Source organism: Harmonia axyridis, chromosome 3 (assembly GCF_914767665.1).
Source record: "Harmonia axyridis chromosome 3, icHarAxyr1.1, whole genome shotgun sequence".
Classification (NCBI taxonomy): domain Eukaryota; kingdom Metazoa; phylum Arthropoda; class Insecta; order Coleoptera; family Coccinellidae; genus Harmonia; species Harmonia axyridis.
The window spans coordinates 12,850,597-12,866,521 of record NC_059503.1 but is presented as its reverse complement, the minus strand read 5'-3'; the positions used below and the strand labels follow the sequence as shown (position 1 = coordinate 12,866,521).

At 31.8% G+C, this 15,925-nt stretch overlaps 3 protein-coding genes and 1 long non-coding RNA gene across 5 annotated transcripts in view; 3 read left to right on the top strand and 1 right to left on the bottom strand.

Annotated features, from left to right (window-relative positions):
- The window catches only part of LOC123674845 (moesin/ezrin/radixin homolog 1), a 31,779-nt gene extending 26,403 nt beyond the window's left edge, over positions 1 to 5,376 (top strand). For both annotated transcript variants that reach the window (XM_045609952.1, XM_045609951.1), the window contains 6 exons: positions 1,347 to 1,621; positions 1,702 to 1,932; positions 2,255 to 2,656; positions 3,149 to 3,342; positions 3,396 to 3,640; positions 3,788 to 5,376. In XM_045609952.1, the coding sequence (XP_045465908.1) occupies positions 1,347 to 1,621; positions 1,702 to 1,932; positions 2,255 to 2,656; positions 3,149 to 3,342; positions 3,396 to 3,640; positions 3,788 to 3,952 (1,512 nt within the window). In that variant the 3' untranslated portion in view covers positions 3,953 to 5,376. The remainder of the gene's footprint in view (positions 1 to 1,346; positions 1,622 to 1,701; positions 1,933 to 2,254; positions 2,657 to 3,148; positions 3,343 to 3,395; positions 3,641 to 3,787) is intronic.
- Positions 5,377 to 5,747: 371 nt separating this feature from the next.
- LOC123674854 (pyrroline-5-carboxylate reductase-like) lies at positions 5,748 to 6,921 on the top strand. The gene has a single exon (XM_045609967.1). It carries the CDS (start codon positions 5,919 to 5,921, stop codon positions 6,852 to 6,854), a length of 936 nt encoding a protein of 311 aa, XP_045465923.1. The 5' UTR covers positions 5,748 to 5,918; the 3' UTR covers positions 6,855 to 6,921.
- Positions 6,922 to 7,504: 583 nt separating this feature from the next.
- On the top strand, positions 7,505 to 13,652 carry LOC123674846 (sphingosine-1-phosphate lyase). The gene is made up of 8 exons (XM_045609954.1): positions 7,505 to 7,799; positions 7,962 to 8,177; positions 9,356 to 9,564; positions 10,559 to 10,795; positions 10,888 to 11,147; positions 11,601 to 11,936; positions 12,681 to 12,801; positions 13,267 to 13,652. The coding sequence occupies exons 1-8, from the start codon at positions 7,652 to 7,654 to the stop codon at positions 13,381 to 13,383; spliced, it is 1,644 nt and encodes a 547-aa protein (XP_045465910.1). The 5' UTR covers positions 7,505 to 7,651; the 3' UTR covers positions 13,384 to 13,652.
- On the bottom strand, positions 8,262 to 9,349 carry LOC123674858. The gene is made up of 4 exons (XR_006746712.1): positions 9,019 to 9,349; positions 8,698 to 8,768; positions 8,518 to 8,630; positions 8,262 to 8,454 (listed from the first exon to the last, which is right to left on the bottom strand). It is a non-coding gene; the product is annotated as an uncharacterized LOC123674858 (long non-coding RNA).
- Positions 13,653 to 15,925: the final 2,273 nt, after the last annotated feature.

Sequence of the window (15,925 nt, the reverse complement as noted above, 5' to 3'; positions counted from 1 at the left end):
ACTGCCTTATGCAGAATCTTTGGGGACACATTTCATCATAAGTCTCGAGATCCGTGTAAAGATTTCACTTAGTCAACATTGTTCTTATTCAGTAAAACCATTTGTTGGTTATTTTTTCTGTAAATTGAAAGATTCAAACTACTATATTTCAATCTGATAATATAATCCATGTGAACAGCTTCTTAGCGTATTATATTCTAGATTTTTTTATATCGAAATTAAAGGGGCAATCCATATGTTGATATTAAATGATGTACTATATTTTGATGCAAAGTATGTAAGCATTTACCTCCATGAAAGTAAAAGGGAACTGTAAAAAACAATTACCCGAAGGCTGGGACCTAAATGAGCTTATTTGTGAAAATAAGGATTTAAACCTTCGTATATTTCTTTGTCATGACCCCCTTGTTGATTTATAATACTTAAATATTATAAAATGAGTTATTTCACGTCTTATATTAATTATTATTCAATTTCACATTTTATTGTAGTGATATATTTTCTCATGACCTCCTTTAGTCTCGTGTAAATGGAGTTATATATAAACTTTTTCAATGGACTACTAATTCAATCCGAGTAAATTTTCATAGTTTTACAATTATCTATCAATTTATTTATAACGAACGATGCTACCAGAACTCACTAGCAAGGTTTTCACACAAGTGTCCTTGGATTTAACAAGCACTTATTAATATTATGCAAAATTACAATATGTAATTGAACAATTAAGGTTTTTTTTCTCTATAGAAAGGATCCTCGAGTCATTTAGATAGTGTACTTTCAAGTTTGATGAAATAACATCATCAATGACGATTTTTTTTCATCTCCAAAAAATGGTTGTTATTGAATCTATTACTTCCACTTCAATGCAGACATTTCGTCTTATTAAATTTTTTTTTTGGGAAATATCTTTGATTTCCAAAAACTCTACTCTTTCATCCTAATAATTTTCTCTTTTAATATTATACAGCTTTCTATTTCATAATGGAATGATAGACATTTAAAATAAGCACACCGTGTGATAATATTTCAATAATCCTGGATATACATCTCAAATTCTTACTCCAAAATTCTAATAGAAGGACAGTGTTTCTCAACTTTCGAGCGGTCGTTCCCCGAACAGATCGCTCCATCAATTTCATCACGACATGTAAATTTCTAATTTTGAGCCGGGAATGGCATAAAACCATAAGAAAATCGGCATTTATTCACTATTAACCAGAAAAAATATACTTATGTGAAACTCATACAGAAATAATTAGGCATATGATGATAATATATTTTAACTATGTGATACTGTGAGTTTTTGTAAAAATTCATATTTTAATTCAATTTTATCATTCAAGGTTATGAGCCAAGATGTCAAAAAGGAAAATCCTCTTCAGTTCAAATTCAGAGCCAAATTCTATCCAGAGGACGTAGCCGAAGAACTAATACAGGATATCACTTTGAGGCTATTTTATCTGCAAGTTAAAAACGCCATACTGTCCGATGAAATCTACTGTCCACCAGAAACGTCAGTTTTGCTTGCTTCTTACGCTGTCCAAGCTAGGCATGGAGACTATAACAAAAATTTACATAACGCAGGATTCCTCTCCAATGATAGACTTTTACCGCAAAGGTAACTCATATTTTGAAATTATAAAGTTTTTCTTTCAACGAAGAACCTAAACTGAAATATTTATACTTGTATTATCTCAGAGTAATGGATCAACATAAAATGTCTAAAGATGAATGGGAACAGAGCATAATGACATGGTGGAAAGAACATCAAGGTATGCTAAGAGAAGACGCCATGATGGAATACCTCAAAATCGCCCAGGACTTGGAAATGTACGGAGTTAACTATTTCGAAATCAGAAACAAGAAGGGTACTGAATTATACCTTGGTGTAGATGCATTAGGCTTGAACATCTACGAAAAAGATGATCAGTGAGTATTATTGATCAATTATCCAACCATTTGTAGAAAATCATAACTAATTTCCTAAATTGCAATTTGTGAATTTGTAATCTTCAGAATTCATAATCCTGAAAGAAAATAATACTTTAAACAGAAATAATCTCAAAATCCCACTTTATCTATTATTTGTTCTAATGAAATAATAACAATCCAAGGAGTATTTTTGTGATCCAGTTTTATTTCTTAAAGAGTGACGTCATAAATTTAATTCACATAATGAAATTAATTATTCAGTAGATTAATGGATAATGCTCTAACAAACTATTTGATCAATTCTTATCTCATTTTATAGGTTGACTCCAAAAATAGGTTTTCCATGGTCTGAAATCAGAAATATTTCATTCAATGATCGTAAGTTCATCATTAAACCAATTGACAAAAAAGCTCCAGACTTTGTGTTCTTCGCTCCCCGCGTAAGGATCAACAAAAGAATTCTTTCGCTTTGCATGGGCAACCATGAACTTTACATGCGAAGAAGAAAACCAGACACCATTGATGTCCAACAAATGAAAGCGCAGGCGCGTGAAGAAAAGCTTGCTAAACAACAACAAAGAGAAAAATTGCAGTTGGAAATCGCTGCTAGAGAAAGGGCAGAGAAAAAACAACAAGAATACGAAGACAGAATTAGGAGCATGCAAGAAGAAATGGAAAGGAGTCAAGCTAACTTATTAGAGGCTCAAGAAATGATTAGAAAGTAAGTTGAAACATGTTTATGATCATAAACATGTCATCAATTAGTAATAAGAAATAAAAATTTGTGGAATTATGTTTCTCAGGAAGAGGAAAACTCTTTGATATATTCCATGTCTTTGGGAATTTTCAATCTAGAATAGAGAATAAGAATCACAATTTTTAAGCCATCAAGTCTGATCGTATTCAAGCTTATGGATTTCATAATTTGAAAAACTTTGTTCTCGTGTGTTAGATCGAAAAATATCAATAATAAATATCAAGGTTCTGTGGAATTCTTCCACTAGAAAATTTGTCTTTTCCACAACATTTTAGGATTATACTAGTCGAGATTCATTGGAAATTGTGGATAATGTTTATTTTTCCTATGAACTATTGCTATTTCCTTATAAAATTCTGGATCATTTCAAAACAAAATCCAACCACTAGATATAATCTCCATAATGAAACTTGGAGCACTTATATTTCTATAATTTGAGATTATTCTTTTATTTAGGCTAGAACAACAGCTCAAAGAACTGCAGGCTGCCAAGGAAGAACTAGAGAAGAGGCAGAATGAGCTTCAAGCAATGATGGAGAGACTTGAAGAAAGCAAAAACATGGAAGCTGCTGAACGTCAAAAATTGGAAGAGGAGATACAAGCTAAACAGAAAGAAGTTATGCGTATCCAGGAAGAGGTAGAACTCAAAGGTAAATTATATTTTACTTTTATATGGCTGTATAATTGACTAATTCAACCCTAGACACTGAGACGAAGCGCCTTCAAGAGGAAGTGGAAGCTGCAAGACGTAAAGAAGAAGAACTAAAAGCACAACAGCTAGCCAATGCTACCAAAGGACATCTTGAAGAAAACCACCATGATGAAGATGATGAGTTGGTGAATGGAGATGTTAGCAGAGACTTGGCTACTGATGAGAACATTGTAGATCCTGTGGAGGACAGACGTACTTTAGCTGAAAGGAATGAACGTCTTCAAGATCAATTACAGGTAAAGTGGAGAAACATGTAATTTGTTGAGATTCAGATTGATTACAAGGTGTGATATATTGAAAAAAAAATAGTCCTCTCAAAATGCTTGCCTAATCTTTATATGGAACGGATCAAGAAGTAAATAATGATCCAATTTGTTTTTCAGGCTCTGAAGAAAGATTTAGCACAATCTCGTGACGAAACTAAAGAAACTGCAATGGATAAAATTCACAGAGAGAATGTGCGCCAAGGCAGAGATAAATACAAGACTCTTAGAGAAATCCGTAAAGGAAACACTAAACGCCGTGTTGATCAATTTGAAAACATGTAAAATGCATAATTTGCATTTAGAAACACTCATATCCGTTTTAATTTAAAATAATAGATCTTCTTATGACCTACTTCTTGGAAAAATCAAAACTCTAGTTCGATGTAACAACATTTTTGTATATTTTATCCTTTTTTACATAATTAGTGTTTTACAGAGACTAAACGATATTTTGCTCATTCAAGTGGCCTTATAACTGGAAGAATTTCTTCATGTTCTTCATTTAGTTGAAACTTAAATTTTTAAATTTCGTTGGTAATTGTGATATACTGAAAGTTTACTGAAAATATTATTAAGCTGATTTGGAAGGAATTGTTTTGAATTATTATAAAATAGATTCACTTTGAGCCATACATTTTTCCTTTCAGTTGTTCTATGATATGATTTTCCTTAAATTGATCCAAAACAAGTTTTATCTTTATTAAACATTAATTAATTTCTTCAAGTTCAATTTTTTTTTTTTTTGTTGGATATTTCCAACAACTGAAACTAATTTTTTTTCAATGGATCAAAGTGAACCATAGTTGAGTATGTGAATAATTTTAGTGCAGACAGAATCCAAATCTTTGTGTTGAGTATTGCATTCCATTAGACATATTTAAGGGAAAAAAGGTATGATGAATTTATTCGAGTGCCATTTTGTTCACACCATCATGAAATATTCAAAAATCATTTTGGAATTTCTTCCAAAGCTAGAATCTCCATATCTCTACAATAGAGTCAATTTTTCTTCCTATTTCATGAAGTTATACAAAAAATTTATAATAAAATTACGAATAACTAAATATGGCCTAATACTTGGACATTGTCACACGAATTAACAAATTGAGTACGAAAATGCAACTCCAGTCACGATTCGAAATTATTTTCGACCGAAGAGGATTCACAAAATAACTTGCTTGTCAAGCCTGGTGCTTCCTACTTGTAAATAGGATTTTATACAAAACATTTCTTGTGTCTCTTGAAAAATCATTTAACTTTATTTTTTTACTTCTATGAAAGTAATAATTGATCAACACTTTTAAATCCTCCAGTTGTATATGTATAAATGATTCTATTTACCATAATGCCTTTCTAGATAGGTTTGGATGATATTTACACAGTAGTATTGTTACTTTGATATAATCATAAAAATAACTTGGTTTAGGCTTACAAATGTTTCAAACCTTACGATAATATTTGATATTTATTGTATCTCACACTTTCACTTAATTATTCTTTAAACAGTATTTTTCTTCTTGGAATAGGTTTTTATCAAAAGTTTTTGGTTTGAGTTCCCGCAGTTTTGTTAATATGGAATTTACCATTGAATCTTTTTTTTTCTTATAATCGCATTTATGAAAAATTTGTTAAGTACTTGAAATTAAATATTCATACTCCAGTAGTTATTATATTATTATAAATATTAATAAATATATTTGGAAGAATGTGCGTTTTTATTATGAATTTTAAGTGAATTCAAATTAAATATAACTATAAATAATAAAACATATAAAGTTTTTTTTCACTGACTTGAATCACAACTTAGTATTGATTAGTTATGTATTGAACCAATCCATGATATTCTATCATTGGCTGAAATTCAAAATTCTTTAACAACTCCACGATCAGGTGACCGAAGACTTTTCTTTCTCTTTTTAATAATGAAGTTCTAATTGGATAGTAGTTCCAATTACAGAGAATTATAGGACGTTCTATTGGTTGGTAGTTTCAATATTTCAAAACTACCAACCAATAGAACGTCGTATAATTTGTGTTGGTATCTATGAAATGATTTGAAAATTGACATTTTGTACTGTGAATATTATTGTCTATGTTTTTCAATAATGATGTAATTAAACATTCTTTCTCATTTGAATTTTTAACTATTAATGAATAGTTGATATTGAAGAATGGCCAGATCAATAAAAAAATAACTATAAAAAATGAGTGAATATTTGTAACACAGATAGAGACGTTCCTGCTAAAAATGAATCCATCTTATTTAAAAAATTTCAGCAATCATTTCAGATCTGTTATGAAATATGCTTCTCTTTACTCAACCAAAGTTACAACACCAAAGCTGAAAGAAAAAATAGGTTTTATTGGGGATGGAAACATGGCCAAAGCTATATGCTTTAGTATGGTCAAACAAAATATTGTAGATTTCTCTCAAGTTTACGTTTCAAGCCCTTATAAAGCAAACTTGAATATTTGGAAACAGAAAGGTGCTAATATATCAACTCGTAATTCTGATGTAGCCTCAGAAGCAGATGTAATCTTCTTATGTGTTAAACCACATTTTTTACAGCCTGCTTTGGATGATATAACTAAAGTTGATAAGAGAGCAGACGATGTAAAAAATAAATTATTCATTTCGATACTTGCAGGTTATACTGTGAATGATTTAGAAGTATTTCTGAAACCTTTTGAAAGCTGTAGAATCATTAGAGTGATGCCAAATACGCCAGTTTTAATTGGGGAAGGCTGTACAGCATACTGTATGGGACATAATGTGACAAAAAATGATGTTGATATTGTAAGAGTTATGCTAGAATCTACAGGCATGTGTTTTGAAGTAGAAGAACGCTTCATTGATCCTATTGCAGCTGTGTGTGCAAGTGGACCAGCCTATGTTTATTTGTTTATAGAAGCTCTTTCTGATGGAGGAGTGAGAATGGGTTTGCACAGAGAAATGGCAACAAAAATTGCTGCTCAAACTGTTTTGGGAGCCGGTAAAATGGTATTAAGTACAGACAAACACATGGGAACTCTCAAAGATGAAGTTTGCTCAGCTGGAGGTACTACAATTGCAGGCATACATGCATTAGAAAGGGGTGGAGTTAGGGGTTCCGTAATGAACGCTGTTGAAGCAGCAACAAACAGAGCAAAAGAGTTGAGAGAAATTGATAAGGATAGTGTTTAATGAAAATTTATTGTTTAATCATTTATGTGATATTTTGGACAATAAAATAGCATAATCTATACAATTATTCTTGAGAGATATATTTGTTTGTGTTTATTCGGCAACTGATCTAATTAAGCATCAATTATTGTCAAATGATTCATCCAAATAAATTCAATTGATAATTTGGAGAATTTCACACGTATTAAATAACGTATTGATCTTTACATTAAACGAAGGAAGAGAGATGATTATTTCATATTGTCTAAAACCGTAATTGAAAAAGTTTAATAAATAAAAAGTATTCCTTATACTTTTTCTAGGATATATCAAAAATTGATTTCATTTTCACAAATTTGGTGGATGCGCACAACGTAGCTGGTGGAATTCCATAGATCATTGTTGAAAGGAATCAGCTTTTCATAATCCTGATAGATTTTAAGCAGACTTTGAATAGGTTTCAAAATGTGTTGATTCTCTTCAATTTTTATAGACAGAAATTTCAAATGGATAGAAATAACTGTCGCAATAATTAAATTATGGCTCCTTTAATTATTTCTGATAGTGCCAAACGATTACAATTACTTGTATTTTATAATTATCCAAAACAATATAAAAATAGTTCGTACAACTTGAGCGTAAAAGTGAAATTATTAAGGTTGAGCTACTGTCAACTGGTGCGCCAGTTGGCATAACGACGTGAGCCGGGTATGATCAGCTGATTGTAATCAAAATAAAGTGAGTCCAAGATAAAATTTTATCTAATGGAATAAAAAACTGTGATAACAATTTATGGAAGCATAACCCGAAGATCAAATATGGATTTTGTTAAAGTTCCTCTAAATCAAGCTAAACTAGGAATTAATCAAATATTCGTAGGAAAAGAACCATGGCAAATTGTAACAATTACAACGAGTTCGGTGTTATTACTTTCCTGGCTATACGGATTTATATTTGATGATGATAGTGAGTAAGAAATATTTTGCATATTTAACGGACCTTACTTGATGGAAATCCATTAGAGATGAAATAATGAAACAAAGTGATATGTGAAAATGACTATTGTTTTATTATTTTATTTAAATATATAGGTACAAAATAATTCAAATAGTCTATTGATTTTTTTAGGCCTACTGGAAAGAGGAAAACGGACCTTTTTTGATATTATTCAACTAATTCCAAGTGTACGAAAAGAAATAGATGGCAAGAAGAAAGAGGTTTGGGAAGGTTTCCGCAATGAACATCGTGAAAGAACGAAAAATTTATCTTATTTACGGAGTCTACCAGACAAAGGATTAAAAAATGAGGACATAATGGATTTACTTGAAGGCAATTTGAAGATGGGTGAGTTCTTTTTTTGATACACCGTTACATGTTTTGTTATTAGTAATTTTAACGTATAGGTAACTAATTGATACATTATTCAAACATAGTTGGCATATCTTTATTTCATTCATTGCTGTTCAGGATTAGATAAATATGAACTGTTCCAACATGAATTCATCTTATTGAAAATCATTCATGATGTTGTACTGGCCTTCTAGGATTTTTATGTTTTACCTATTTAATTTAACATAACTAACTGATCTCAAATAATTCTTCTAACTTGTACTACTCAAGTCTGGAAGGAGCATAGATGAATTAAAATATATAATGCAACTTTATACCTAGAGATATCTTATACCTTATATCTTGTACAACCTTGAATTTTTTTTAAGAAAATTATGTCATTGTAGATCGCCAATTTTTGTTGCTTCGAAATTGATAATATGCATTAAAGGCAATGTCAAGAAGAATCTGAAAAAAAATTGCCAATAACAAAATTCCTTATCAGAAGTCTTATCACGGTGTGTAAATTACCTACCTTTTATTGAATTGTATTAATTGAATAGAATCCTTATCTAGTAGGACTTGGGAATTGTGCAATATAATGTCCTGCAATTAATATCATATATTATTTTCAATATAGGAAGATTTTACGTTTGCTTAGTAGATAAATATCTTGCTCGATTTTTATAAATAAACTCTAAGACTTATTATTGAATTTTTTTTGTAGAATAATTTGTACGCTCACTAAAAAGTTTAGTCTGAAAATATAAACCTCTAACTCTAAAAAAAATATAAAGTGCAAAATGATGTATGCAAGGTCCCTCACATATTAAATTAACTATAAGGAGGAACTAACCTAATCATTATGTGTCAACCTGAAAACATTAAAAAAATGTATCAATGCACTTTCATTGTTCTAAGGTGCCAACTGCAGATAATCCATCTAAATTAAACCAGTTAGATCGATATTGTGTGTGATGCCAAGGTCTTATTTCTGAGAATCTTTATGTTGAAGAATGTTGAAATTAAGCTTTAAGACAATGGAAATTAATTCGATGCAGGAATGCGTGATTTTATCTTTAGCGCCTATTGTGTTTTCTATAATATTATGGCACTCAAAAGAAGTAAATCAAATACTCCTATCTGCTGAATATATTTTTCTTTTAAATTTTACTTGAGGCTTTTTAATTCAGGTGATTATAACTGGAAAGATGGGCTAGTATCTGGATCTGTCTATTATTTTGATCCCGAATGGCAAAAATTACTAACTAAAGTTTATGAAAAAACATTTTTCACTAATCCATTGCACTGTGATGTATTCCCTGGAATTTGTAAAATAGAAACTGAAGTTATAAGGATGGCTGCTGAATTATTTCATGGAGATACTGAAACTTGTGGTACGGTAAGTGCGTCCTTAGGATTTAATTTTTTTCAAGACTATAAGAACGTAGATAAGCAGTACGCCCTCTGCCGTTGACGTATTTAACTATCATAAGGGCTTTAAAATACTTTGTACCAACAGCACAGCTGGAGGGGGTTCCCCATTCAAAAAATAACGATAATTCAAAGGAAGTTTGTTAATGGCAAGAACATTATGTCTATAATGGATTTTCGTTTATTATTTATAACCCAGCATCATTTATTGCTTCGATCGGCAACTTCAATATAGGAAGAATTTATTGCAACCAGGTTGTAACTCAGTAGTTCATGATATAAAGAAATATTATTATTCCTTTCTATGAAGTATTATGGTTGAGCACGTCCTACAAAAATACTTCCTAAAGCCGACAAAGTTGCCTAGAAGCAATGCTGGCATTGCTCGATCATAAAAAAGGATTTGAAGCAATAGAAACATCTGATTTCAAAATTTCAACCAAATAACATATTTCTCGAAATATCAATCTGTGTTTTCATCATTCACGTGTTTGTTTGATCGATTGAAATAATGATTCTTCGACTCATTTAAAAAAAATCAACAAAATTATATGAATTGGATTTAGAAACAGGACACGAAATAACCCTTGAATGTGAATTCAAGATGTGAAAGAAAAAATTTTCGAGAATTTCCATTCAAAACCTAGTGCAATATCGGTATTCTCTAAATATAATGTGCAGTTATTTCCTAACATATCATCATATCAATGTATATTACGCAACATATTTTGAACGTTACAAAGTATCGACGGCCACGCCGGAAAAATCTTATTCTACCCTCAAGAGCTTGAAAACGTATTTAAGAAGTACAATGAGCTCCTTCAATAACCAGTCCCAATGTAAATAATCTAGGATATTTAAAAAGTTTTATCCATCACAAATGATTCGGCAATATGAAAACTAGACAAATTATCATCATAACATGAAGTATCAAATTCTCAATTGTAAATACACTACTTTAGGTCACTACCGGCGGTACTGAATCTATACTTATGGCTTGTAAAACATGGAGAGATTACATGCGAAAAACTAAAGGTATCAAAAAGCCAGAAATGGTAGTACCCAGAACCATTCATTCTGCCTTCGATAAAGCTGCACAATATTTCTGTATAAGAATCAAATATGTACCTGTTGATCCAAAGACTTACAAAGTAGATCTGAAAGCGATGGAAAGAGCTATAACGAAAAATACTGTTATGGTAAGTTGCATAGTACACAATTTCAATTGATATAGATAACTGTCACTTTTCAACATTTCTGGAATTATTCATGGGAATAAATTTATTTTCAGCTAGCTGGTTCTGTACCAAACTTCCCTTATGGAACTATGGACGACATCGAAGGTATTTCAAAATTAGGTTTGAAATACAATATACCTGTGCATGTTGATTCGTGCCTGGGAGGATTTCTAACTGTGTTTATGGAGAAGGCCGGATATAGTATCCCCCTATATGATTTCAAGCTGCCTGGCGTGTCTAGTATATCTGCTGATACTCATAAATATGCCTTTACTCCAAAAGGATCTTCTGTGGTCTTGTACAGAAACAAAGAGTGAGTAACACTTCAGTCAATAAGTTCCGGGCTTAACCAGTAAAAACACATTTCTTTATCTAAAAAAAAATTCGTCAACATAGTCATCTTCACATTTGAAGTCTGCAAAAAGCCAAAAATCATTCGGGGTCACATCTGGAGAATATGGTCAAGCAGTAGGAAGCGCAAAGAGCAGTGTTTTTGTGAAAGACTTTTTTTTTGCTTTTGCATTTGTGGATGTTTTTTCTTAATTCCTACACTCAATTAATCCAATTACTTTCACTATTGATGGTTTGACCAAGATTATCAATGAACAATATATCATGCACGTCCCAAAAATACGGATGCCATAACCTTGTCTGCAGACCTAACCTAACCTAACCTTGTCTGCAGATGTTTGAGAATTTGGTAGCTTTGAACATAATTATGTTCAATATTAATTACATCAGACATTTTTAAGGGTTTCAATTTCAGCTTCAGACACTTCCAATATACCGTAACTACTGATTGGCCAGGTGGTGTATATGGATCACCTGCAGTTAATGGCTCAAGAGCAGGAGCTAACATCACAACCTGCTGGGCTACCCTTCTACATTTCGGTACAGATGGATACTTGAAGGCTACAGGCGACATTTTGAGAACCGCCAAGTACATCGAAGAAAAACTGAGGAAAATCGATGGCTTATTTATTTTTGGAGAACCTGTAACTAGTGTTGTCGCTTTTGGATCCAAAGTCTTTGAAATTTATAGGCTGGCAACAGATATGGGCAAACTTGGTTGGAATTTGAATGCCTTACAATTTCCTTCTGGGTGAGTTGATCTTTAAGAATATTGAACTCGACCTCAGAGTAATCAACATAGATAGAGGGAGCATATGTCATTTTCAGAAAGCAAATTTTGTCCCTCATATGAATTACCAAATTTGACATGAAGCGCGCGGAAATGAAAACATATCAGTGATACGATATTTCACTCAATTTGCGAGTTTCTCCACAAAGAACGTACTTCTTATGTCCCATAGTGAATCAACGTTTCATATTAACTCAAAATATATTGAAATAAATACCTAAATATATTAGAAATTTATAAAACAAACTTCAAACGTTCAAAACGACGTGAAACAGCCGATGACACAAGGAGATCAAACGTTGCCAAACCTTGGATTTCAGCAGATAGATACAGAAAATAATAATTACTTATTAAAAATTCGACAATTAGGAAAAATATTGGTTTCCGAATATTCAAATTTGCATATTTAATCAGGAATCACTCAAATATATTTCTTTCAATATAATATACATTCATAACGATATGGTAAAATTGTGGTTTTGAAAATATACCACAATCCGACAACATAATCTAACCATGTTGGGGATATGTAAAAGTTGCGTGTACTTTCTCTTTCTATGTTTATTACTCTATGAACTCGACATATGCAGGGATCTTATATTGATTTTGACCTCTAATCTTCCACTTAAGATCAATTTCGACTAAAAATTCTGAAATTACAGACATTTGGCTCAAAGACGTTCTAATTTTTAATTGTTTTCTTAGCGTGCATCTTGCAGTAACCCATTTGCACACACAACCAGGAGTTGCTGATAAATTCGTTAATGATGTTGAAAATATAGTACGAGAATTGATGAAGAGACCTGAGAAACCAGTTGAAGGCGGGGTAAAAACATTCTGTTTTAGTTTCAAAAATATATTTCTCTAATTCTGTGCTTATTCCGTTCATTCTTCCACATCTTGTAGAACAAAATCGTGCGAGAATATATCAGAAACGCACAGTTTTCATGGTTATATTTTATTATTCTATGTTGGTACTCCGAACTTTCCGCCACGGCTTTATCTGTCAATTCATCAATTTGCCTTAAAGAAATCAGTTGTGCCAACCAACATTTTTCAATGCAAAAATCACTAAATTATATTTATGGAAATATTTCATTAATTTCAATGAAAATACAATGAATTAGAGAAAATAATGTATAATACTCGTACAGAAGGCTCATTCTACCACTCGTTCATTCCAAAACTCGCCACTTCGTGGCTCGTTTTTGAATTTTGAACTCGTGGAAGAATACCAATGCCTTCTGCACTTGTATTATAAATAACTATTCTTTAACGATTTTTTTTTCAGTTGGCACTCTATGGAGCTGCACAGGTGGTTCCTGATAGGTCTCTCGTAGGAGACTTCATTAATTATTATATAGATGCAATGTACTATCATCCTTGCGAAAATGAAGAGGAAAAATGATAATTAAGTGATTGATTTTGATCAAAATGACATTCCACTAAGAGAAAACAGGATTTTCTCTGTACTAAACTTCTAACAGATACAAATTTTAATTATAAATTATATTTTGAATTGTGTACAGCAATTGTTGATTTTTATAGATTGTTGAAGAAATAATATTTTTAAGAATGTACCATGTTACAATATGTACTTATTCAGGGTTTCAGAGTGAATTGAATTTTATATGATGTATAGAACGAATGTTTTGGAATAAAATTGGTTATACTAAGGACTTTTTTCTTTAACTCTCAATAAAACCTTGTGAGAAAAAATAAATTCTCGGATAGATGACCCTCTGAATCATTGAATATAATTCGGAGAATGTTCTATTTGGTTTTGAATTTTTTCGGTTACTTCCAGGGAAGGTCTAAAAAAGCCGAGATGCAAAAAGTTACAACATTTTTTTTTGAAATTTCGTATATTTCAGTAAAAAGATCGATTTCATTCATAAAGAAAATTTCTGTAAGAGAAGGTTTCATTTTGATATGAAAAAACGATATCAGCCAAATGGCCGCCATGGCTACGGTTGCAGCACAATATCCAGATCATGAAATTTTACATGACTAATTCGCACATTTACAGCTGTATGTCCTCGATAACTTCTCGAATCCCATCTTTAAGGTCTTGAATCGATTGTGGAGCATTGGCATATATAGACTTCATTTTTCACGTAGCCCCAAAGAAAAAGTCTAAACGTGTTAAATCACATGATCACGGTGTCTAACAGTGATCACCTCTTCAAGAAATAACACGGTCAGGGAAGTTTTCTTTCAAAACTGCGATTGTTTCGTTGCTTGTGTGGAACGTAGCGCCGTCTTGTTGAAAATAAACTTAAGACCTAAATTTTTATGCAAAATACGGTGTAGGCCTATTTCTCAAGATTGAAAAACCTGGGTGTTTGTTAACACTACGAGCTACAGCGGCAATATTCTAGGTTGTTTGAGCGACGCACACGGTTTTGATTCTTCGCATCACTTAGTTGTCAAACATCTCAAATGTTTTCCTTATGTTTCTCATGAATTTGTATGGAAATAAACACCTTTCTTTTACGAATACTGCATTGTTTAATATGAACATATTAAATTACTTCATAAAAAAATTCTGTTTTTTTTTAATTGAATGGCAACGAACAAATATAAATGGGAACACATAACTACAAGCAACGGTGCTATGAAGGTTTTCAGTGGTTGGTTATTAAACAATTTCAACATTTGCCTGCCGAGAAGGCTTCATGATGACCTAAAAGTCAGTTTTGCGAACTGTTACTGCAAAATTTTTTTTAGTAAATTTGAACAATTTCAATGCTTCGTTGAAGCATGAATCGTTCCATTTTTAGTGATAGCGTAGTTTTACTAAGCAAATATCAAAGATGTCAACTTCCTAGATGGCGGCATATTAAAAATAACACCACTTATTGGAAAGCCCTTTATAAATCTCCAATTTTGAATGCAGAATAAAAAAACAATACTTTTGAGCTACATGTTCATTTATTTTTATATGCTCGTACGTTTCCGGTGGAAAAGAAAAGAGATAGGTAAATGACATTGTGTTGAAAGTTTATCGTAATTTTCTATTACCTCAATTGGCATGTCAATTTGCTGGTTAACTGAGTGATTACATTTCATCATAACGGCTAAAAGATTAATGTTAAATTTCGTGAAAAAAAAAATTACATAATAAATTTAAAGAACGTCAGTTCTTTCTCATTTATAGGAATGGACTTCAGTTTTCGTTGCAATTAAAATGAATTACTTAAAATACAGTTACATGTTCATTTCAAACCAAGTTCAACAACTTAGGGAAAATTTAAATATCCCCCTGTTTTTCAATATATACTTACGTAAACGTTGCCTATAAATCTTCTGTGGGCTAGATTCCATACAAATACAAGGTTGAAATCCCACGCCTCTGTTTTCGAGAGTGCGTCAAACGTTTCCCCCCACATTCTGTAAATCATCTGGAGGACAAGTCTAGAATTGCCAAATTGTCCTTGCCGTATCCTGTATCCTTGCTCCACCTTCGATGAAGCGAAACGAGACCTTATCCGTATATCAATTTATGAGCTGAATTGGAAAGTTGTAAGTCGTATAACTAGAAGCTAGTTCTTGTTGTACCGCATCGTTATTTTGGAATATATACGGGTTTTGTTCAGGATCTCATACATAAGGCAATGGTTTCCACGTTTTGTTAGTTTTTCAATAAAATTCATCTAGAGGTATATTGCTCAATGTTTTGTTACCTGAAAATAAATTTCACGTAGGAAAAATTTCGAACACTTTATTTTCGTTTCGAACGACCACTATTATTGCTTATTCAATCGAAAAACTGATTGTTAATGATTAGATGGATTTGATCAGTAATCATCATCATCATCTTTTCAGTAATAATCAAATAATCTACAGTCAGATTGAGCATCCCTCGATTTTCTGTACATCTAGCTATTAGGTGTTCCTACAACTTGCTTCCGCCATTTTGCAATAGATAGTTGTAGCGGTAAGTGGTA